Below are 24,196 nucleotides of genomic sequence, written 5' to 3'. Positions count from 1 at the left end.
ATAATATATATTTTATATGTATATTAACTATATTTTTTAGATATAGTTTTAATATATTTCTTATTATTTTAGAATTTATTAAAGGTAATTTCTATGATTCGTGAATTTTCTTTTTAACACTTTAAATTTTACTTTTCAATATGCTCATACATATATATGTTTAGTTTTTATGGTAAATTATATATATGCTTCTTTAATTTTCGTAAGAATATCAAAATTTTTAAATCAATTTCTATAAGCTAGCCTCAATTTTCATAATGTCGCGTTAAGTTAACTATTTATACACATTTATCACATATATATAATTGAAAAATTACAACAAATTTTTTTCTCTCAATTGTATTTAGTAAAAGATTGATGTACAGTTAATTGCATGTATTAAATACTTTTAATTATTATCTTTATTTTTAATTTTTTTTCATATTCTTTTAATTTTTTTATAATTATTATATAGTAAGTTAGAGATTTAGATACATTAATTGCGTTTATTATAAATATTTTATTGTTATCTTTGTTCATTAATTTTCTTTTTCCATATTTTTAAAATTTTACTTTTCAATATGATCGTACATATTGATGTTTAGTTTTTCTGATAAATTATAGATATGCTTCATTAATTTTCAGAATAATACCAAAATCTTTACATCAATTTCTATAAGGTAGACTCAATTTTTATAATATCGCAGTAAGTTAACTGTTTATTTACATTTATCATTGATATATAAACAAAATATTACAAAAAAGTTTCTCTTAATTGTATTTAGTAAGAGATTTATGTACATTTAATTGCATTTATTAATATTTTTAATTATTATCTTTATTTTTAAAATTTTTTCATATTCATTTAATTTTCTATTATATATTGAGTCGGAGATTTAGATACATTAATTGCATTTTCTAAAAATATTTATTTATTTTCTTTTTCCATATTTTTTAAATCTTCTTCTAAGCGTTGTGCACCCAATCTCATTTATTATGCATCCAAGTACAATTTAGTTATATATAGATTTATTTGATTAGATATAATTGTTCTTTCATTGGCTAATAATTATTTAGCGATGGAATTAAGTCATACTCCACTTAATTCTAATTTACTTTTTCCTCAATTTAACAACATAATCATTACTTTTTTTTTATCTTTTTCTTTAATTTAATAAATAAATTCACTCACATACTTTTTCTTAACTATTATTACAATTAATTTTTAATGCTAAATTTTTTCAACTATTCAATACATTTTCTTTAATTCAACAACACAATCATTACTCTTTTTTTTTTTATCTTTTTCTTCAATTTAATAATAAATTACCTCACATGTTTTTTCTTAACCATTATTAGAATCAAATTTTTAATAATAAATTTCTCTAACTACTTTTATTTTCATCCCGTGAAATTAAATAAAATCATACTATACAATGTTATCAAACGGCATATGAGTAATTAGGTCTTTTTAGCATGGCTTTGAGTCGCGATAACACGTATTAGTACTTTTAGTTAAAGTTTTTGATAATTAGTTTAAGCGATTGATACTTTTAGTATTCGTAATTAGGACAAGTGTTTATTTTTTTACTTTCAATTCAAATATTTTAGTATTTTAGTTCAAATATTTAATGTTAAGTATGATTCATCACAAAAATAAAAGTAACTGAAATACTTAAATTAATGTACTAAGTATGTTACCACAACTCAAATTCGTATGAGAATTTCCCTGAGTAATCAATACACACTGGAGAAGAAAGTGACACTACATTTACGCAAGTTGATGTGATGGGTGTTCATAACAGAGATAATGGCAGCAAATAATGTCTTTTCATATATAAATCGTCTCAATTATGTACGTTTAATTTATACGATTTGTAAACACACTTAGACAACTATATATTCCTAGCTATGAATTAATGAAAATATCACCTCACCAAAAATCAATTGACGCTCCATATCTAATCCTTCTGTCCTTAATGGTATTAGCTAGAAGCCCATAAGATCTGGGCCAATCCTCAGCCATACCCAGTTCTCTCTTAGCCTCCTCTCCCACCTGCCAACCTTCTTCTGCCTCACTATGGTCGATTTCTCCCTTCCTTCATCCCTTCCCTCTATCCCGGACCGGACCTGGCACAATTGCTATATTTCGGGACGGAAATAACGAGTCTCCTCCTAGAGACTTATGAGCTATCGCCTACTGGAATGGGTCTCGATCTTTGAGTGGGTGAAGGCCCCGCCAGCCCACCTCCACCCTCAATATAATGGGAGGTTGCTACTTGCTGGTGAGGCCTTCACTGCATCTTTCCCATTGTTCCTTTTTTTTTTTTTTTCCCCTCTTAATTTTCAAAATATTTCATTAGAAAAACTTGTTTTCTAAGTAAAAATAAAATAAAATGCTCGAGACGTACATGTTACTCGTTTTTGAGTAGGTAGAAGGAGAAGAAGAAGATGATGATGTAGAGGAGTTAGGGGGCAGTAGTAAGAGCCTCTAATCTATCTATCATAGCAGCAAAACATGCCAATTTGCTCTCCGAGGAAAGGGGGGGATAAAACATTATTCCGTATGTTTTTCTTCCTATTTTTTTTTCTAACGTTATTTAATATTTTAAAAGAAATTAATGGAAAATGCTTAACGAAAAATACACGATTAGCCATAAATGAAGTGATTTTGAAAATGCGTATTTTGATTTCTAACGACTTTCACTTTTAGTTATATTTATAATAATAAAATGAGAGAGTAAAATATCATTTGGAATCTAGGTTTCTTAATTAAAAAAAAATGGAATAGAAAAATTGGCTCAATTTCTGTAGAGAACAGAACGAGATGAACGCGATTTGCACTTGGGCACCTGCGTCGAAGATTTTAGGATACAGAGGCCGTAGGAAACTGACTGACACGTAGTACTTTCCCGAGGTGGCAAAAATGAATAAAAATAAATTATTCCTAAACTCTAAATTTAGAACGATAATAATAATAATTAGAAAACTAGAAAAGTCTTAAAGACCCGATTCCAATGTGAATGAATTTATAAAGTAGGAATATAATCCCTGCCCACATTTTCCTAATCGGATGTGAATGAACTTGCAATTCCCTGAAGATATCTTGATCATTTAATCACATCCACATCATTTTCAAATCAATTTGGCAGCCGACAATCTGCATCAAAATTAATTGTAACTTGTCTCCAAGCCCATGTGTTGCGCGGATCTTTACAATTTTCCTTTTTGTTTATTTTCTTGTAAATAAATAATTGTAATTTTTTGTAATTATGATATGTCTTGCTGATGGTTTATATGTAGTATTACGCATTAAAAAATGTAATATTGATTGACAGTATAGATTTATTACTTTTATATTTATTATCTTTTTGAAAATTTAAATGTAATTTTTTCATATCAATAGTTATATGAAAATGAAATATTGATATATGAAATATAGGATGATTCCTCCATTTAGCAGTAGCAGGAGTTACATTTTTTGCAACTTTGCGAGTTCAATTTTCAAATTGTTCTTCGAGATTGGAGCAATTATCGAAGATGGGGCGAGGAGGAGAAGACTTTGGGAAGAGCCAAAATAGAGATGGAGGCGAGGCCAACATATTGAGAGGAAAGGAAATGGAGGAGGTGGCGAAATCAGTCACGGAGATAATCAAAATTAAGATTTATCCGAGAATGATTTTTTAAAAAAAAAATTATTTTCTCGGTATAAAACCTAAATACAAGAAATTAAGGGTTATTCAGCACATAAAAGAAATATGAAGGGTCATTTATTCAAATGCACTGAAAACCTTTAAAAGTACTGATATGGCACATTCTGGTTAAACGGATCGAGCCGCTCTAATGCATGAAATTGGAGAGTGTAACTTTAATACCCATGATAGACAGATAAAATTTGCTTTTAATCCTTGGCCATTGCAAATACATCTATGGTCAGAATATCATAAGTTAGAATCAACAACAGTTTTAGCATCACTCGCTTGGCACGATCAACATCGATTCACTTATCTTTTATATATTTATTGGTACTTCCTTAAATCATGTGGGGCCAAAAAAATCTCTCATTCTTTGCTGCTATGTCTTCAGTAGTAAATATTCGGTTCAGTTCTATATGACATGACATACCATTTATTAAGCTAAGTTTGGAGCCAAATATTTTGTAACCAAAAGGGGGAAATTTTTGAAATTCGATTCTTGTTATTTATGCTTTTATATTTAGCTTTTCATTTGTGATCTCCTAATGCAAAAAAAAGAAAAGGAAAAAAGTAAAATAAAATCGCCAACTGGCCAACTGTCTAAAAAAGAAAATCAAACACTTTTTTTTTAACACTGCTTTTTCGGTGAATAAACCAAATCAAATATAAAGTATAGGACATTGGCATAAATTATTTTTTAATAATCAAAAGGTTATAAATTTAATATTTAATGAGAATATCTATATTATTTTATTAAATATTAAAATTTTTATTTTATTATATTAAATCTAAGAGTATCTTTGTAATCAGAAAAAAAAATCAAATCAAATACAGCAACCGAAGCTGTCTCTCTATGACTTTCTTTCCTTCACCCTCAATCGATCTGCTCCAAAAGATGAAGCTCTGACTTTGACCTCACTCTCTCCCTCTCTGTCTGTCTCTGCTCCGTCGCCCAGCCCATGCATAGAATGGCTCCCGAAATCCAAGACCAGCGGCTCCCCACGACGGCCGCCGCGGGGGCTGCTGAAGCGCCGCCTGCCGTGGTGGGGGTGAGGACGACCAAGCCCAAGAAGCTGACCCTCATCCCCCTCATCTTCCTAATCTACTTCGAGGTCGCCGGGGGACCGTACGGGGAAGAGCCAGCCGTCCAGGCGGCTGGCCCCCTCCTTGCCCTGATCGGCTTCCTTGTCTTTCCCTTCATCTGGTCTGTCCCGGAGGCCATGATAACGGCGGAGCTCGCCACAGCTTTCCCCGGCAACGGGGGGTTCGTCATATGGGCCGATCGGGCCTTCGGGCCCTTCGCCGGTTCCCTGATGGGCACGTGGAAGCTCCTCAGCGGCGTCATCAACATCGCCTCCTTCCCCCTCCTCTGCATGGAGTACCTGAAGAAGCTCTTCCCGGTCGTCTCCTCCGGCCTCCCCCGGAATCTCGGTCTCCTCTCCTTCACCCTCGTCCTCTCCTTCCTCAACTTCCTGGGCCTCACCGTCGTTGGGTACGCCGCCGTCGTGCTCGGGGTCGTCTCCCTCCTGCCCTTCATCCTCATGTCCGCCATAGCCATCCCCCAGATCCGCCCCCACCGCTGGCTCAGCCTCGGGGAGAAGGGCGTGAAGAAGGACTGGACCCTCTACTTCAACACCCTCTTCTGGAACCTCAATTTCTGGGACAACGTCAGCACTCTCGCCGGCGAAGTCGATCGCCCCCAGAGGACCTTCCCCGTCGGTCTGTTCTTCGCCGTCATCTTCACCTGCGTGGCCTACCTCATCCCGCTCTTCGCCGTCACGGGCTCGGTCTCCGTGGGCCAGTCCCAGTGGGACACGGGCTTCCACGCGGAGGCCGCCGAGATGATCGCCGGCAAGTGGCTCAAGATCTGGATCGAGGTCGGGGCTGTCCTCTCTTCGGTCGGCCTGTTCGAGGCCCAGCTCAGCAGCTGCGCCTTCCAGATCCTCGGGATGGCTGAACTCGGGATGATCCCGAGCTTCTTCGGGGCCCGCTCCAAGTGGTTCAACACCCCCTGGGTCGGCATCCTCTTCTCCACCGCAGTGTGCATCGCGATGTCGTACATGAACTTCGAGGACGTCGTCGGGTCTGCAAACCTGCTCTACAGCCTCGGGATGCTGCTCGAATTCGCATCCTTCCTGTGGCTGAGGCGGAAGATGCCCCACATCAAGCGGCCCTACCGGGTGCCGCTGGGGCTCCCGTGGCTCGCAGTGATGTGCCTCATCCCGGCGGGGTTCCTAATACTGATCATGGTGTTGGCGACCAAGGTGGTGTACATGGTGGCAGGGCTGATGACGGTCGGCGGGATCGGGTTCTACTTCTTGATGAACTTCTGCAGGTCCAGGAAGATCATGAGGTTCAGCGATGGTGGAGATGTAGGAGCAATGGAAGAAGGCTGAAATTATTCATTCTGATTTAATTATTTTATTCAATGTAGCATTGGGACGAAACTTAGTTCATAGTTAGCTCAGCACCAACATATATTACACTTGTCCATATCTCTGTTTTATCGCGCTCGGAATATATATCAAATGTTATGCAAGTTGATGGAAATTATGCCAATCATAAAGTGTAAATGCATAATCAATAATGTGTGTGTAGTCGATGCATCCAATATTGGCTTGTTGACAGGTTCGTCCATAAGACCCTGCGATCTATGGTTGGACATCTCCTGTTTATTCGAGGGAGGGCGGGAGGGGTTGTCCTCCTATCTAACGGTCTCGAGCCCTTTCAGACGGGTCCTCCCCCGGGACCATAAAACTTTCCACAATTAGAAGGGCATTCATGGATGGTACAACCTATGCATAATTTTAGAGTATTTGAAAAGTACAGACGTTCCTGTCGACTGGACAGACCATTGGCCTCCGGACTCGCATTCGATTAATGTCTCTTTTGTGTTGTCTTGTTCTCCAACGTATCGCGCCCATACCATGCCAACTCGGGATACGATTTAATTACTGGATCTATACAGCTGCCTGGCCCACTACGACTGACTATTGGGCTCAGTCGAACTTTGTGGGCCTAAAGAATTTGCTCGAAGTATGTCGGCCATTCCAGCTGGCCATTTAAGTGGGCCACCCTCATCGAGCCCAAGTTCGACTTCTGCATCATTTCATGTGTCTTCGACTTGAATTTTATTTTGTAATTATATATATAAAAAAATTCGACTATAAAGAATCTCTTCAGGTGATTATTTTCATACATTTATCTCAATTTGTTCTCTTAAATACTAGGACAAACGGCATCAAAATCCTAGAAAATCTATATACAATATCCCAACTTGGAGACTCAAATTATGAAAAACAATCCTACTAGTAAAAATTTTCGGTGTGAACCCTGATTTTCGAAAGTTCAATTGAGTCCCGACTAATCAAGTCGGACATGTCGGTCCACTAGTAAATTTTGTTCGACACTGAAGGTGTATATATAGATTGTGATAAGAGATTGGAGTATCGAAAAATCCAATAACTTTTCCCGAGTGAAGTGATTTATTTATTTTATCTCAGTCATTGTATAATATCAAGATTTGATGATATGTTAAGATGTCTACGAAGTTATCTTCTTCTTCTTTTTTTCGGAAAAATTAATTCCTTGAAAATTACGTATAAAGATTAATTAATTAAATTTTTTTGGTGAAGTTATTTAATTAATTAATTAAAACTTATATATATAAAAGTTATTGACCGCAAAAGCCGTTAATTTTTCAAAACCATGGGATAGTCTTTTCCCCGCATTGCGGTTCAACCTTTGCCCTGAAAGCTGATCTCAATCTCTCTTTTGATGCCTTTTTTTTTTTCTCTATCGGCTGGCCTTGCGCTTCTAACGTAATCATCACGCGATTTTTAATAAAAAAAATTGCAATTCACAATACGAATTTTTATTCCTCCGTTGTGACATCACGGAAGCTTATCTGATCGATCTTATCCACGTTGCTCTAATCCATAATATTATTCCGCCCTTTGCCAATTCGAAACCTCACGGGCCGATTGGACCTGAAACGAGCCCTTTAATAAGATATAAGAATCGGTTTTATTCTCTTAGCATAAACCTTTTATTTTGGTCCGCTCGCTTCCACAAAGGTTCCGGTTTCGGTCAATTATATGAGAATAGACCGCTTGCATAGTCAGAGTTAGGCCAAAATTTTGATGCCTGGCGATATATTTTGTCATGTCATGGCTTGCGATTTCGTTTTACCTTTTGAACCGAAGGTGAATGAATAAATTAATTACATGCATGTACCGCACATATGAATATTTTCTTTGAAAAAATTTCGAATAAATTATATAAAATCCAAAATAAATTATCTGAGATCGAATAATTTACTTACAAAAAAGCGTATTTTCATACATGTCATTTCTACCCTATGTATCGTAGAACGGCCCGTGGGTTCTGTGTCGGCTATAAGCAACCCATCAACCCTATGGCAATTACGTTTCCGTCTTATAAGCCAAAATAGGTTGCATTGACTTCACATTATTGACTCTGCATCACACTTATAGTTGGCATATAATTTCCATCAACTTGCGCTGAGTCTCGTTGTAATCAGAGAATAACTTCTTCTTTTGCGGATAACCTCAATGAAGCAGAGTATTTATTTCTTAAGCTAAAAGTCAAGAGATTTTAGATGCCGTCTATATATACACACACACACACACACATATAATGTGGATATCTATGGGAGGAGGCATTTCTCTTGATGCAAGGAAGCCCTAATTAATTGTTTTTTTTCCTAATTAAACCGCAAACCCGCACACCATATGAAGCTGAAGTTCGCAAGTGATGTTTGCTTTCAAGTGATTTTAACTGTACTTAATTATTATATTATGATGTTGATGATGATGGCCGTAATGGGCAAGTAAAGCAAGTCAACGGTTAAAAAAATTACTTCTCATTTTTAATATGCAAAGATAACTTCTCATTTTTAATTTTATTTTTCAACCCTCTCACGGCTGGAAAATTAGGAAAAGTAGAGAGGGGCCCTGCCGGAAATCATTAAACAAATTTATTTGATTGGACATAAGTGTTATTTACTGACTTATCATATGTAAATAATAATATAATTAAGAAGAAAGAAATTAAGTTTATGCGTACTCGAGTTGATAATGAGCATTCCTCCAGCGCATGCAATACGAAATACTTAAACTTAAATCTAGTGGCATGATCGACGTTGTGCGATGATCTTCTCATTAATTGTTAGTATAAAATATATACGTATATGTCGTTCACCAAAAACATATTTAACCCCATGAGTACATTTAGTTTTACTTAATTCAGTTGTTGGGGACTGCGTCTTTATGGTTAAGATCTTACGGGAAGTACTTTCTTAGTGGTATATGAACACTAGTTTAATTGTTGTGAGTGTGAGATCCATATGAAGTCGAACATACGGGGTCGATTTTCCCATTCTTTTAACAAAAGTGAAGGAAATATTTTCTGTAAATAGTATTAACTTGTCAAGGTGTTCGACCATATTTCAAGTCTGGAATCTGTTGTAGGCTTTTGGGGACAATAAAACAAAAAAATTCCTTCTAATTAATTAGTATAAATTGCTAAATTAAAACCAACAAACTGTTGTTTAATCAAGAAAAGGCGGCTAATGATATATTAAAAGTGGGTTCGGACATTTCTATTTGAAATGAATTTATGTCAATTTCATGCTGATTTCTTCAATTTAAAATGAAGTGGAAAATTTTTGCACCCTGCATCATTCAGGAAACCCGTAAAATACAAAATACAAAAATAAGATTAACAAGATAATAAAATGAGAAAAGGGCTAATCAGAAAGAAGCATGGAGAAGAATAAATATACATCGCCGTCAGACAAATCTATTTGAAATGAATTTATGTCAATTTTATGCTGATCTCTTCAATGTTAAATGAAATGGAAAATTTTTGCACCTTGCATCATTCACCGGAAACCCGTAAAATACAAAATACAAAAATAAGATTAACAAGATAATAAAATGAGAAAGGGGCAGATCAGAAAGAAGCACGGTGAAGAATAAATATACATCGCCGTCGGACAAATCCGCCCTATCAATCTCATCCGTTCATATCAGATTGAGATAAAATAAGATAAATCGGTCGGACACGGGGCATCACCATCACGAAGCACTGATGTAAACGAAGTCGATCGCAACTCATCCGTTCTCTGGAGTCCAATAAATTACGCTGCGTTTTGTTTTACAGTAGAATTTTAAAATTAGATTTTGATTTTGAAAAAGAGTGGTATAAATGGGGTCCACACTTTGATTTTGTATGAATTATGTTTTTTTGTTATGGAAAAAAGTGGTATAAATGGGGCCCACTATTTGACTTTGTATGAGTTATTTTGTTTTGTTGTGGATAGAATTAGGTTAAAGTTATGATTTTAAAATTATACTCACGAACCAATCAAGGCATTAAGGTTGCGTTTGGTTTCATAGTAGAATTTTAAAATCAGATTTTAATTTTGATTTTGAGTGATATAAATGGGGCCCACCCTTTGACTTTGTATGAGTTATGTTGTTTTGTTGTGGAAAAAAAGTGGTATAAATGGGGCCCACTCTTTGACTTTGTATGAGTTATTTTGTTTTGTTGTGAGTAGAATTAAGTTAGAATTGTGATTCTAAAATTGCATTTTGAAACCCAACAGGCCCATTTTACATTGCATTTGATAATAAAATTAAATTTGATTTAACTTGATTTTGAGCAGATGAAAAAAAAGTAATAAAAAATAGTATGCGAAAGAATTTGAAGAAGAAAATAAAAAAATAATGATTGTGTTATTGAATTGAGAAAAAAAATTGAATAGTTAAGAGAATTTAGTATTAAAAAATTAATTGTAATAATAGAAAAGAAAAAAAGTATAAGAAATGATTGAAAATGATTGTATCGTTGAATTGAAATAAAAGTAAAATAAAGTTAAGTTATATTTGATTTTGTAAACAAACGTAGCATATTATCTGAAATCCGATTCATTCCGATCAAGTTCGATATCAATCGAGCTAGTTTAATAGAGCTCGAGTATGCATGACATTTGAGCTCAACATAGTCTTGGATGCAAGATCGAAATGAGTCAAGCCGGACCAAGTTTGAGACGAGCTCGATCTTATTTTCAACATTAGTTATAGCCAAATCTCAAGTTGGCCTCGAGGATGAGACCAAGACTTAGATTGTGTGCAGTAGTGTTAAGATATGTTGTCCCACACGAAGAAATTGAGAAAGAAATCACACGCTTATGTAAGATTTGTATCCAACAATCTATTAGCTTAAAATTTTTTGTTGTAGATAAGCTCAAATTCGTGTGAACTCAAGTGAGAATTTTACATGAATCAGAGTGAGTTACGCTTTCGCGCACAAATATGGGCTCTCACCTCACCATATTTGATTTCGAGGCAGCTAAGAGTGCGTCTCATGTTAGTCAAACCCGAGAGTGGCCCGGTCTAGTTTTAAGATAGTTAAAGGTGCATCTCTAGTTAGGTTCAAGTGTGGAGCTCGATGCTAGTTTGGTGTTTATCCCCCTCTAGAAAATGATACCTTGCTCATGGTCAATTGTTGAGGGCGGGTGATTAATGGTACATAGCATGTGTTGGATCACACGGAAAGAGGATGTTCGACTCATGGTCAGTTGTTAAGGGCGAGTGATTAAAAACACGTGGCACATGTAAGATCACAAGTTGTCACGGGGAGGCAGTGTTGAGATATGTTATTCCGCATAAAAAAATTGAAAAAGAAATCACATACTTATATGAGATTTGGGTGAGTTGAAGATTGACTCAAATTCGTATAGGCTAAAGTGAAAATTTTACAAATTGAGACGGCCCACTTCTTGGTTTCTATATGATGGAATTTGGATCGGTCATTTTCACCGTGGAAGCCCCGCCCCATATAATACTCCATCAATCACATGCATGATAATGGCTATGACATGATCCGTCCATCCATCACACAGCCGATGATATTTTACATATTTTTATTCATTAGCCCTAAAAGAAGAAAAAAATATATAAGTAATCGGCTGCTTCCTTTTTTTTTTCTTTTTTTTTTGTACGTGCAATAGGCTGCTTCTTCTGTGCGAATTTTAAAATCTTTTATACCATATAAAATCAATATGAACATTTAGATCTTCCCATTTAATATGAATTGTTCATTATACATAATTTTTTTTAGTATTTTCATTCTCTACTTTCATATTTTCTTCCTACAAATTTTCAACAATGTTGTCGAAATCTACCGACCATATTAATATGTATCGAAACATCAAATGGTGTCATTCCATTTCAAAAGATATAAACCATAATGTCACTCGAAAATATTTTTCTCGATCATAACAAGAATGATTTGGAATAAAAAGAGAAGAGGAAACTTACCGCTTGGAGAATTTTTAAGACACGAGATCTTTTAACTTCCAGGGAAGATCCGTAGCAAGGCCTGCACGAAGACAATCAAAGTAAGCCACCAAGAAGAAGCTCTAATGAGAAAGAATCAGCATTACAAGTTTGGAGTAAAAATTCACATGTTTCATTTCTTCTAGACTGATGTATCCATTTTTGTCCACATCAATAGCATCAAATTGATCTTTCAGATCGGCCAATTCATTTTCGTCAAGAGTGCTCGCAAATGTTTAAGAGAAGTAACATTGTTAGATGCCAAAATGGTAAACATCGATTTATGAAAATAAGGAATTATTGTTCTCTCAGCCTCAAAGCAAATTGTTTAAAGCAGTTGTACTTCACAAATTGCCTCATATTGTGGATAATAGATATATCTACTGGTATCTCCAATGCGTTCCCTCTTCCTTGGACCCAAGGATGAGCTGAGATAACAAAGATCAATCATACTTTTTATAATAAAGGCACCGAATCATGATTTTCTTGGGGGTTTCGAAATTTTAAAACTTATAAAAATGGACGGTCCATATTAGACTGAAATGGATCTAAGGGTCCAAATTAGTTATGTATGATATGAAAAAAAAATCAAAACATGCATTGTAGAATTTGGGTAAGTAATATTAAAAAAAGAAATAAAAAGATAACGATATTGTTTGTAAGCAGCGCCAATGGCATTTGGGGTGTAATCGAGCCAAGTCCATCCCACACTTAAGGGGCTCCAAGCTCGGCTCGAGAGTGAAAGTCGGGGCTCGAGCTAGGCTCGAGTTCGATTGAGCCTGGAGAGGTGAAGCTCGAGCTTGGCTCGTGAGTATTTCGAGCAACTCGCGAGCCGAGCTCGAGCTCGGCTCATCAATCTTTTCGAGCACGAGGAGCCCGAGCTCGATAAGCTCGAGCACGACTCGGGCTCGACTCGATTGTGCTCGACATAATTCTAATTTAACAAAAATTGTAATAAACACATCCAAAGTTTTTATATGGCTCGCGAGCTGCTCAAGCTAAGCATACCTAGGCTCGAGCTCGGCTCATGAGACTGATTGGCTCGGTTCGAGCTCGGCTCATGAGACTGTTCAGCTCGGCTCGAGCTCGATAAGACCGAGCTAAACTCAAACTTTCACCAAACCAAGCTCAAATAGTTTGCGAGCCACATCGTCTTGTTTATAATCTCAAGCAGCTCACAGTTTATTTATGTTATATCTCTCTTTTTTTATGAATAAAATAAAGGACAACAGTAGTGGCAATCTTGTCACCCCCACTATATCATGTCCGGATTTTTTTGTTCAACCGTGAATGTATCAGACGAATTAAACAGGCAGCGCAAATATTGTCCCGTCAACGTAGCTTCATCATCTTCACAAAAGCCGGAGATGACCTCGGCTTGAGCCAAAGAACCGACTCTAGCATATGTCCCTATGATTCGAATTTAAGACTTGTAAAACTTCAAATCACATGGAAGTGAGCTTGGAATACTAGACCCTTATGATGGTATCTTATATCTCTCTCGTTCACGCACACACCGCCCGACTGCCCTTTTATAAATTCAGCCACTGACATCTCTCCAGCTTCATCATCTTCAGCAATGGCGACCAATCATACTACTATGACTATCACAGCGTCTCCTCCCATGGAATCGTCCGAGTTCACTGAGTTGATGCAAGGACTGCCCGAGGACCTCGGCCTCGAGTGCCTGGCCCGGCTGTCATACACCTCCCACGGCGCTACCTCCCGTGTCTGCCGGAGGTGGCGCCACCTGCTGCGTAGCCAGGAGTTCTACTACCACCGGCAGAGATCGGGGTACACCCGCAAGGTCGCCTGCTTGGTCCAGGTCCTTCCGAGCCAAATCTCGCTGGAGGGGCGTAAATCCGGGGGCGGAGCTCCGATTTACGGCATCACCGTGTTCGATCCGGTAGGCGGGACCTGGGACCGGCTCGAGCCGGCTCCGTATCCGAATGGGCTGCCCGTCTTCTGCCAGCTCGCGAGCTGCGAGGGGAAGCTGGTGGTCATGGGCGGGTGGGACCCGGTGAGCTACGACCCCGTGACGGACGTCTTCGTCTACGACTTCACGACTCGCCGGTGGGAGCAGCGAACTCCGATGCTGTCCAAGCGGTCGTTCTTCGCCGCCGCTGGGTCCTCCTGCGAGGGGCGCGTGTACGTCGCGGGCGGGCACGACGAGGGCAAGAACGCGTTGAGTAGTGCCTGGGCATACGACGTGAGGGGGGACACGTGGACCGAGCTGGCTCAGATGAGCCAGGCGCGAGACGAGTGCGAGGGTGTGGTGATTGGGCGGGAGTTCTGGGTCGTCTCGGGCTACCGGACGGAGAGCCAGGGCGGCTTCGAGGGGAGCGCCGAGTCTCACGGGTTTGACTCCGGCGAGTGGCGGCGGGTCGACGGCGCGTGGCGGCAGAGCCAGTGCCCGAGGTCGTGTGTCGGGGTGGGGAAGGACGGGAAGTTAATGAGTTGGGCCGAGTCGGAGCCGGCGGTCAGAGTGGCGACGTGCGGCGTAATGCTGGGCCCATGGGCTCTGGTGGGCGGAGCCCAGTACCAGGGCGGGCCACACGAGTTCTACATGGCCAGGCGAGGGGAGGGGCAAGATGGTAAATACGAGAAAATTAGCGTGCCCGATGAGTTCTCCGGTTTTGTTCAATCGGGATGCTGCGTGGAGATCTAATAAATCAAAGGTGGTGATTGTGTTTGAGGTATGATCATTCTCTCTCGGACATATCTGTCCGAGGCCCAATTTTCCAGCTCGAGCATCGGGGTCATGAGTCCGACCTAAAGCGCCAAACTGTCAGTCCAGAAGTACGAACTCATCGACGGAGATTCTCGAGGTGAACATGGGACCTATATCGGGGATTAGATTCCGGGGAATATTTCGTTGTGTCAGTCAGGAGTTTGCGAGAGCGTTTGAGCAAGTTTATGTTTACAAGTCATGTAGAGCTTTCTCAATATGATCGGGCGATATGTAGCAAGCATCGACTGCGTCGGTCGTGTTTTTCGACATTTGCAATCTATCATTAATCTGCTTGAAGAGAAGATACGCAACGGAATACCGACTAAAGATACGAGTAAGTCCCGATTATTGGCCCGATCAAGAAGTGTATGTATATATATATATATATATGTCTCAGAATGGAATCTATTAAGGGGCCGCCCTACCCTACCAGTGACTTTTCCCGTCTGTCATACGTTGGAACACATACTATTAGCTAAGGACGGGACGTGGATAAGATTAGCTCAGAGATTCAATCAAGCAGCCAACTAGCCCCAAAACTGCCCCCGTCACACCACGCACGATTGATTTACTTTTACCCGACGACCGCCTCAATGGTCCCCGAGAAACGCACGAAAAGGATGTTAACGGCAGCGATTTGCCGGATGGAGAAACTATGCCGAATATGTTGAAAAAGGGCAAGGAGATAAAGTGCATGAGCATGGGACCAAATTCAAGATTTGTGATCATATTCGGACAGTTGATAGTGAGACGAAATGAAAAGCTATTGTTCGTTCTAGAAGCTCTTAGAGAGACAAGGGGGGGGACGAGGACAAAATTGGGATTAACTTTCAAGGCGCGGATGGGCACAATTATTATGAAATCAATCAATCAATCAATCAATTAATCATACATATATGTAAACAATATATATATATTATATTATAGAGCAATTTCAATTTCAATTGGTCTTTGTATTTTAGGATAAGTCCTGCTGGCCACATGACAAAGATGACAGTGCCATGTTCCTCAACACTTGGGCCGAGAAGGTTGGATTATTGATTTGTATGTAATTGTCTCTACTGTCCAGCTGCAGTTAGAAAGATTCCTTCATCAATCTTTAAAAAAAAAAAAAACCGAAATACGTGATATTTGGGCTGAATTTGGACCGTGTGTTATCGATACCGGCTTAGTTTTATGAACGATCTTCCAATTTGCAACGAAAACCGAACGGGTGACTGGGGAAAGAATGTTGCAAATATAGTTTGAATACACGCATGGGGAAGAACGGGTGGTGTTTTATGTACCTCTATAGTTTGCTCTGGAGTGAGAGCTCGCGGCGCATCTGATCCCTCAGAACTCTTCTCAGTAACTTGTTGGAAGCGGTTCGGGGAAACTCTGGAACAATCCTCACGAAGCTCACCTGTTGCAACGGCAAAGAAATAACCCGAGATCAGACTCTTTGTACCATGTTCTTCCGAACTCGGAAAGGCCTACTTTCATGTAGAGTCGATGATGTACTGCTTTATGTGAAGGTAAAAGACCTGACCAGTGCAGTCGGGTCATTAGGGATCATTTATGATTTTGAGTTGGAAAATAATAATCGACCTTGAACAGCGGATTAAGGTTGGCATGTACGGCTCTTGTGAATTTCTTCTTCAGTTCATCCGCGGCAGTGTTGTGTCCCTTCTTGAGTACAGCTAGTATGACCAGCTGTTCGGGACCTCCGGTGACTGGTGATATGCTGATTGCAGCGGTCTCCAGGACCGACTCATCAGCCCTGTCACAGACCCGCTCGATCTCAACCGAACTCGCCTGCACGTGAAACACATTATAATTCAGGTCTGGTTTTCAGGAAGGCTAATATTATTCCCACATTTCAGCCACGCGCTACTAAACAGGATGCTTTTCGTGCACATTTGGATCCGTCAAAGATGTGCATTTGTATAGAGTAAACAGCAGGAGAAGTGTGTACCTTAATGCCTCCGAGATTCATAGTGTCATCAGCCCTGCCTTGGACAACATAATAGCCTCCAACGGTTCTCTTGATTAAGTCACCATGCCTCCGAAGACGCTGCAATGAGTAAATGAACTTAAATTTACCGAAGAGGCAGGCCATCTTTCATCACTTAAAACCAACATGATATCCATGACTAGAGAGAGACGGAAAATGCAGGAATAATTACAATGCGATCGTACCATTCCCTTGTACTTCGGCATTCCTTCAAAGTAAACTTTCTCGTGATCAACATTAAGCAATCTGTCTGTTGATCCCATGTATATAGGGAACAATCCGACTTCACCGATACAAGGTTGGTCATCAGGCTGCTTGCATTATTGAAAAGGATAAATAAATTTTTTTAAAAAAAAAATTCTAAGATCAGTCCGTCAGCTCATAATGTAACAACGTGTATTCTTAATGCAATTTGAAATGGCTTGCTCGAAGGAACATGTAGTGGTGGCCATCACGTAAACAGAAACCTACTTAATCGTTTATTCTGTTACGCTGGTCGCAACAATATTTAGCTAGAATTTGAAAACATAATAGGATTATCTTACATAAGCATTCCCGTGGTCATCGAGGATGACAAACCCCGTTGTCATGGATTTATTGCTAAATGCCCCGAAAGCTTGAGGCTGCAGAGGGCTCCCTTGTATGTAGGAAGATGCAAGCTCTGTCCCACCACAACATTCGATGATGGGACTGTAATATGATCTCGAAGAAAGCCAGAGATCGTCATCGACATTGGAGCTTTCCCCAGTTGAAGCAAAAACCCTTCCCATATATGAATTCACGGTTTATTGCTCTAATAAAACTCGGAAGAAAAACTAAAAACGAAGAAAGAGTAGATTATTACCTGACTTCAGTCCAGTCGAGTCCGTCCATGCAATTCGTACTCTTCCAAGCTTTCACCAAACTAGGAACCGTACCCAGAACAGTCACTCCTGCATCCTGGAGAAATGTACCACGTCAGCATCTCTGCTGTGTTCATGTAGACCAATAATAAAGAGGTGAAAAGGAGCAAGAATGTGTTTTACCTGAACAAATTTTCCGAAACCACGCCCAAGAGGAGATCCGTGATAGAGGGCAAGGGTCGCACCGGTAAGAAAGCAAGAGTACAGCAAGATCGGTCCCATTACCCAACCTAAGTTTGTTGGCCAGCACATTACGTCTCCAGGTCGAACGTCACAATGGGCCCACGAGTCGGCACCACAACGAATTGGAGAAACTTGGGTCCATGGTATAGCTTTCGGTTCTCCTGATACAAGAATGATAAACGAGCTACTTTTGTGATGGACAGTTAAGGGGGAAAAGCGGCATTTCTGCAGTGGAATTTGATTACCTGTCGTTCCAGAGGAAAAGAGTATGTTAGTCACGGAGTCGATATTCCAGTAAACTGGAGCAAAATGATGTGGCCTGCAAAAAGATCCGAAGTCAATCACATTAATAAACTTGGATGGATAGATGGCAGGGAAAAAAAAGGAAGGAAAGAAGAAGTACTCGGATAGGTCGAGAAAATATGAAACCGAACCTCCTGCAAGAATTACCTTGGATTATCGTTTACGCTAGAAAGGAAATCTCTCCATGACAGGTCTTGCTCTCTTAATTGTATTCCCATTTCATCTCCAATAACAGGAAGCACTATTGCTTTAAGAGGTGCTGCTTCTACAACTCGACTGGAAGGAAAAGGAGATAACATTGTTATTCCGTGTTCTAGTATGGTTCATCTAGCCATATGTAATGTAGATCGTCTTTCCAAAGTCTGAGTGAAAGGATGACAATTACCTGTACAAGGGGAACTTTCGACCGCCTCTCAGTATAAAATCCTGAAACAGCATAAACCGGCATAAGGATAAGCTTACTTACTCGTACCGGGTAATTCCGAGAGTAAGCAAGAGAGAGCGATCACCTGAGTGAAGATTCCCTTTGCTTTTGATATATGCAGACGGCTAGCAATTTCTTTCGCTGCAAAGCTGTCCGCTATAGAGACCACGACCATTCCAGCAAGTATGATTGCCAAGTATATGATAACTGCATTGACTGTCATCGGCATGTCAATTGCAATTGCATCGCCCCGTGAGAATGTTGCATTGAGTGCATTCGCCACCAGCCTGCTAAGTTCGGTCCACATATCAGGAAGAACTTTTAACATAGAGAACGGAAAACAGCAATTTCGCATACTTGAACAGTAGAGCCAGGGAACAAAGTATGAGCATACATTACTCGTTCCCGGAGTTCACGCAAGGTCATGCACTTAACCGTCGAACTATCATCGTCTCTCTCCTCTCTCCATACAATGGCAGCACTATTATCCTCCTTTCTCGGATGGTTCGAGGGCTGTAGACAGCACTCAGCTATATTCAGAACTGCACCAGGAAGCCATGTTCCCCCGTGCTTAGATTTGTCTGCAGTATCCAAAATGCACCTCGGAGGAGCTTCAAATTTAACCGCTATTTCTTTCAGAACAATCGACCAATATACCTATGTAAAGGCCCCAAATCATATTAAACGAATCTGCCATTAACACGCTAAACTCAGTTTACTTGGGCACCAGCTAATTACTCGCCTCGGGTCTCGAAGCTGAGAACTGCTGGAAAAGGCTAAAACTCGTTACTGGATCCTTGTACAATGTCCCAAGGAGATCTTGGCCATGCGACTCCATCAGTCGGCCCAGATTCGTCTGCTTAGCTTGATCTCTGATCATAAAACACGAAAGATATATAATCCATTTCTTAGCTCGTCTAGGAAAAACCAAGCATGGCTGCTCGTAAACTGTCATCGAAAAACCAAGTAAGTGAATGTCAAGCCAATCCTCGATAATACCACGACGTCTGCAATCACTTTTGGAACCGGGATTCTAGAACCGACTCCACTCTACTTCAAAAACAGAGATAGAGATAGCAGAGGGACTGCTTACAGGGAGGGGAACCAATAGAGGGGAGGTCCATTGACATCGGAATCCCAGTCAGAGTAGACAGAGTAGTAGATGAGCTGATGGAGGCGGTGCGGGTGGGACGGCTCAAGGGCCCTGCGAGCCACCAGCTCCCTCCACACCTCCCTCGGACCGCCACTCCCAGCCCCGAGCAGTGCATCCCGCAGGGTCCTGTGGAGCTGCTCGGCCTCATCAGCCGCTAATCCCGCCGACACCAAATCATCCACATTGACTTCAGTTAAGCACTTCGTCCCCATATCTCTACGGGTCTCTGGTACAAGGTACCGCAGGAGAGGAGGAAGCTGTTGACTGATCAGTTTCAGAGAGGAGCGTTCTATTTATTTAAAGCAGCTGAGGAGGTAGGTGGGAGGGAAGAATGGTACGGTCGATCATATGTTTGTTTGGGAAGCAGGCGATGAGCCACGTGATTCGTTTGTTCGTAGTTAGATGGGTCGACTTTAATTCCATCACCCGCACCAGCACCACCTCCCTCTCTTCCATCACTTCCTCAAGGAGGATCCTGTACCCGTCACCCACCGGTTTTTTCTCAGGAGCGTCAAATGAGATTCCGACGCGTGCCGTGTCGCTTAGGTTTCGTTGCCAAACACTAGGAGTAGAGACTAGATTGGCTCATTCGCTACATATATAGGTGGGTTGAGGATAGGACCAACTTAAATGGTACATAACACATGCACGTAAAAAGTAAGGAAAAACAATATATGGAATTTGCGCATTTAAATTAAGATGTGGGAAAATTACACTCCTCGGCTGCCATAACCAAGTAACATGGATAGACTACAAATGAAAAACATCACTTGATGATATTCATGCAGATAACACAACCATAATTATCATGCGCTCAGTACCAAGATCCGGTGCTATGCATATCCTACATTAATTCATTTATTTTAATTTGATAATCTGATCACAGGATTCCATTTTCATAAAGGACCTCAAATCTAGAGTGATAATTCAGGCCACCGATGGAACAAGCCATAGCACACCACTACCCACCTATTTACGAGCAAACTGAACCACTAAAAAGCATTTTATTACAAGTCTCGAGAGAAGTTTGGAACATAACCTACTAAATACTCCAACATTAGTCGCAACAGCACAAGATTCATTCCATATCCAGAGATCCTAATACATCAAAACCATCCTGCACCAACCGCTAGATAAGTTTTCTAGTAACAATATGAGGCATCATAAAAAACAGTACTTCAAATTGTCCCCCTTTTCCACTCCATTGCTGCTGGACCCCCTTTCATTGACTCGGGGACCTTTCGCCATTCGTGCCCCTGGCATAGTTCTCAGGAGGTGGGCTTCTGCTCCTGCTAGGGCTCCGACTCTTACCACGAACTGGAGTTTGGCTCCGACTTCGGGAGCCATTGATAGGTGGAGATCGGGAGTAGGACCTCTCACGGCTCTGCCGTGGGGGAGTGTAAGACCTTTCCCGACTGTGCCTCTTCACCTGAGGTGAAGGAGACCTGAAGGAAAGTAACAGTGCCTCAAATCAAAGCATCAGAAAGGTATAACATATCAGAGATGAAAACCTACACAGACCTTGAGTACCTTCTCTTTGCCGAAGGTGAGTAATAATCATGGCTGCGAGATCGAGACCTTGCATGGCGAGGGGGAGGGGATCTAGAGTATCGAGGTGAGCGAGAATAACGAGGGGGCGAGCGCCTACGATCATATCTGCTGCTCCTGCTGCATTCCAACAAGAATCTTTCAACTTCACAAAAATATGATATATACAAATAGACAAAGAAGCAATTGTAATGATCAAAACAAGCATCATTGCAGGACTACTAGAATTACTGCATAGTTTAGCAATATACTTACAAAATTCTTCCTTGACGTTTTAAATATGTAAAATATTAAACACTATTCAGAGGAATAGAGAACTCAAATGAGATATCCGCAATTATGTTTCTTGGGCAACGTAACATGTAAGCCAGACCAGACATAATCTCAATTGTCATCAATCAAAACCAAACTTGATCCACGAGCTAGAGAGAATATTTTCCAGTGAATAAAAGACAAGCATACCTCCCACGCTCCCTTGACCTCATTTCAGTAGGCTTCTTCCTATTCTCCTCTGCAAATACAACAGTCAACTCTCTTCCAAGGAGAACATATCCATCCATATGATACTTAGCCTCTGCAGCATCCGCAGGATCCACATACTGGACAAAGCCAAAACCACGGGGCTCACTGCAAATACCACATGACAATTGGAAACATGCAACAGACAAAGTCAGATAGGAAACAGCAAAGAAAATCTTCAGGAACTGTCTACAATGTATCGATATTATAACTTGCCAGATATCCACAATAATGTGGAACACCATGATAAGCAAGTAAAAGCAAGCACTTTGGCTGCTGACCTTGCAAGTGTCAGTTTTAAGATGACTTGATATTCTTCAAGACTTGGAACATCTTCACATAGTAATCAAACCCAACTTCCTTCCAATCTTCATTACCATTAACATCATCTTCAATTGAACTCTTACTACTTGATTGATCTCTTCAATACTTTAATTTCACTGCTAAATCTCAGCAACAATGCCCGCAACTTATAGTAATGTAATCGCACGCAGGAAGATATTGATATTCATCAAAAAGAAAGGAAAAAAAAGTAAAAAAAGAAAACCATGTGCAAAAACACTTGGGAGTAGCCTACTAGTAATAGGTCACTGTCTCTAAACCACATATAGTTAGAATAATGCTGCATAAAAAGGAACATGATATATCTAAGAAGCTAATATGCAGAACCTATAGTTAACTTCCAATAAGCAAGTAAAAGAAGCACAGTTTTAAGTATTTGCAAGTTCTTCAATCTCTTTAGAGCACCTCTCCACCTTTGAAAGACGTGTCTGAGGCATCTATAACCCTAAATACCCTAAATGCATCTTCACAGCACTTATAGTGAACAAGAAATGACAGCTAGGTACAAGAGTGTTACAGAGGAAAAGTCAATAAATTTCTTTACAACATTATTCCGTTCTTACAAAAACAAACCAAGAGATTATAGAACCTAATTTCGTTTTGAAAAACTAAACAAGAAATTGGTAAAACACTGCAAGTTCCAAGTTTTCTTAAATGTGTTCAAGCAGAAATTTGATAAGTCATAACCATCATGAAATTAACTTGAAGCTCATGAAAATCAAGATAACAGGTCCAAGAGAAACTCCCTTCAAGGGAAGCTTCATAGAACTAATATTAGATTCCATAGCTCACCCAGTGTAGTAATCTCTGGGCAAATAGATATCCTTAAGAGCACCAAACTGTCCAAATGGCCGACGAAGGTCTTCTGGCCTGTACAGGATAGCAGCAGGACATGCTCAGACACTTCATATGAATACGTGTATCAATTGTAGCAGCAACGCACGCACATATGCACTGATAAAAGCATACCTGCAATCATGGCGAAGATTGCGAACAAGAAGGCTAGTGGGGAGATCTCTGCCACTGCCACGACCACCATAGCGACCCCTTGGACTAGGGCTCCGTCCTCTTCTCCCATATCCCCTTGGGGGAGACGGTGTGTAACTTCTTCCCCTCATCGGCACAATAAACAACCCTAAATTTTAAAAACAGAGAACACCATCAGCATGATGCTAAGCATAACAGCAAAAACACAAGAACCAATGCGCTAGGGGATGAAACAATTGAAAGTACGCATCCACCGATCTCTGAGAAAGCACAAGAACAGGACACAACCTTTCTGGCAGGCCCTCCATTCAGTATTGGTTCAGAAAACTAAATTCAACCAAAGTGGGAAAACGGAAATAGGTGTCCAAAAACAAAGAAATCAGCTGAGGCAATTTCTGAAACAATGAACTGATTATGCCAAAATTGCGTCCAATTTCTAGGGTTTCTAAGCTGAGAAAAAATTTCCACTAGCATATTCAGTAACAGCAATTCCACGATATAAACAACCAGAGACGCCGAATCAACGTCAGAATCGCATCAATCAGCTATCATCTATAAGACGGTAGACCTTGATCTTGTAGCTAAGCCAGACGATCGTTTCCGATACACTTTTCGGCAAATACATACAACAATACGTATACATAGAGAAAGAGAGAGACGAACCTTGCTCAAAAATGGCGACGACAGAGTGGTGGACGAGAGCGGAGCGACCAGGTGATATCGACGGCGATTGCGAAGAAGAGGGCTGCGGGTATGCCGGTCAAGATTTATAAGGAGGACAGCAGGGGGCCTAGGGTTATTAATGAGGAGCGGTGGGCACATAATTAATGAAATCACGCGCGAGCCGAAGCGCCGGCTCACGTCATTTTCAGGACCGAGCCGCCGGTTCACCCGCTGGATCGGTACCGGGCCGCCCCTTCTGACAGAACTCCAGGCCCATCAGAATCAGGCCTTAGCAGCTTAATTGGGCCCAAGTAATTAAGATAAATAAATTCTGTATTTTTTTTTTGTTTATGTTATATTATTATATATGTAGAAATATATATTTGATCCAACTTCTTGCTCTCAGGG

At 40.2% G+C, this 24,196-nt stretch overlaps 4 protein-coding genes across 11 annotated transcripts; 2 read left to right on the top strand and 2 right to left on the bottom strand.

The window, feature by feature from the left end:
- Positions 1-4,496: 4,496 nt before the first annotated feature.
- LOC116211287 (probable polyamine transporter At3g13620) lies at positions 4,497-6,233 on the top strand. Its single transcript, XM_031545601.1, has one exon. It carries the CDS (start codon positions 4,634-4,636, stop codon positions 6,068-6,070), a length of 1,437 nt encoding a protein of 478 aa, XP_031401461.1. The 5' UTR covers positions 4,497-4,633; the 3' UTR covers positions 6,071-6,233.
- A 5,179-nt stretch (positions 6,234-11,412) lies between these two features.
- Positions 11,413-20,014, bottom strand: LOC116211286 (probable acyl-activating enzyme 18, peroxisomal). 6 transcript variants are annotated; one of them, XR_004157643.1, is made up of 16 exons: positions 19,670-20,009; positions 19,319-19,524; positions 18,971-19,233; positions 18,662-18,866; positions 18,538-18,578; positions 18,300-18,428; positions 18,095-18,168; positions 17,790-18,010; positions 17,609-17,703; positions 17,310-17,526; positions 16,950-17,075; positions 16,726-16,824; positions 16,359-16,565; positions 16,058-16,173; positions 12,023-12,083; positions 11,413-11,638 (listed from the first exon to the last, which is right to left on the bottom strand). XR_004157643.1 is itself a non-coding variant. In XM_031545596.1 (15 exons), exons 1-14 carry the CDS (start codon positions 19,875-19,877, stop codon positions 16,060-16,062), a joined length of 2,205 nt encoding a protein of 734 aa, XP_031401456.1. In that variant the 5' UTR covers positions 19,878-20,009; the 3' UTR covers positions 11,901-12,083; positions 16,058-16,059. The 6 variants fall into 6 exon arrangements, 5 of the variants coding, with proteins under 5 accessions (XP_031401456.1, XP_031401458.1, XP_031401455.1 ...); XM_031545596.1 differs by lacking the exon at positions 11,413-11,638 and having other exon boundaries at positions 11,901-12,083; XM_031545598.1 differs by lacking the exons at positions 11,413-11,638; positions 12,023-12,083 and adding an exon at positions 15,581-15,840 and having other exon boundaries at positions 19,319-19,448; positions 19,670-20,014.
- On the top strand, positions 13,454-15,075 carry LOC116211288 (F-box/kelch-repeat protein At2g44130-like). Its single transcript, XM_031545602.1, has one exon. It carries the CDS (start codon positions 13,620-13,622, stop codon positions 14,706-14,708), a length of 1,089 nt encoding a protein of 362 aa, XP_031401462.1. The 5' UTR covers positions 13,454-13,619; the 3' UTR covers positions 14,709-15,075.
- Positions 20,015-20,701: 687 nt separating the features above from the next.
- LOC116211289 (serine/arginine-rich SC35-like splicing factor SCL30A) lies at positions 20,702-23,945 on the bottom strand. Of its 3 annotated transcripts, none has more exons than XM_031545603.1 (6): positions 23,789-23,945; positions 23,108-23,273; positions 22,931-23,008; positions 21,740-21,904; positions 21,251-21,397; positions 20,702-21,174 (listed from the first exon to the last, which is right to left on the bottom strand). In XM_031545603.1, the coding sequence occupies exons 2-6, from the start codon at positions 23,254-23,256 to the stop codon at positions 20,952-20,954; spliced, it is 762 nt and encodes a 253-aa protein (XP_031401463.1). In that variant the 5' UTR covers positions 23,257-23,273; positions 23,789-23,945; the 3' UTR covers positions 20,702-20,951. The 3 variants fall into 3 exon arrangements, with proteins under 3 accessions (XP_031401463.1, XP_031401464.1, XP_031401465.1); XM_031545604.1 differs by having other exon boundaries at positions 21,251-21,394; XM_031545605.1 differs by having other exon boundaries at positions 21,260-21,397; positions 23,789-23,944.
- Between the last annotated feature and the right edge of the window lie 251 nt (positions 23,946-24,196).

Source organism: Punica granatum, chromosome 6, assembly GCF_007655135.1.
Source record: "Punica granatum isolate Tunisia-2019 chromosome 6, ASM765513v2, whole genome shotgun sequence".
NCBI classification, from domain to species: domain Eukaryota; kingdom Viridiplantae; phylum Streptophyta; class Magnoliopsida; order Myrtales; family Lythraceae; genus Punica; species Punica granatum.
This window is presented reverse-complemented; position numbering and strand designations above follow the sequence as displayed.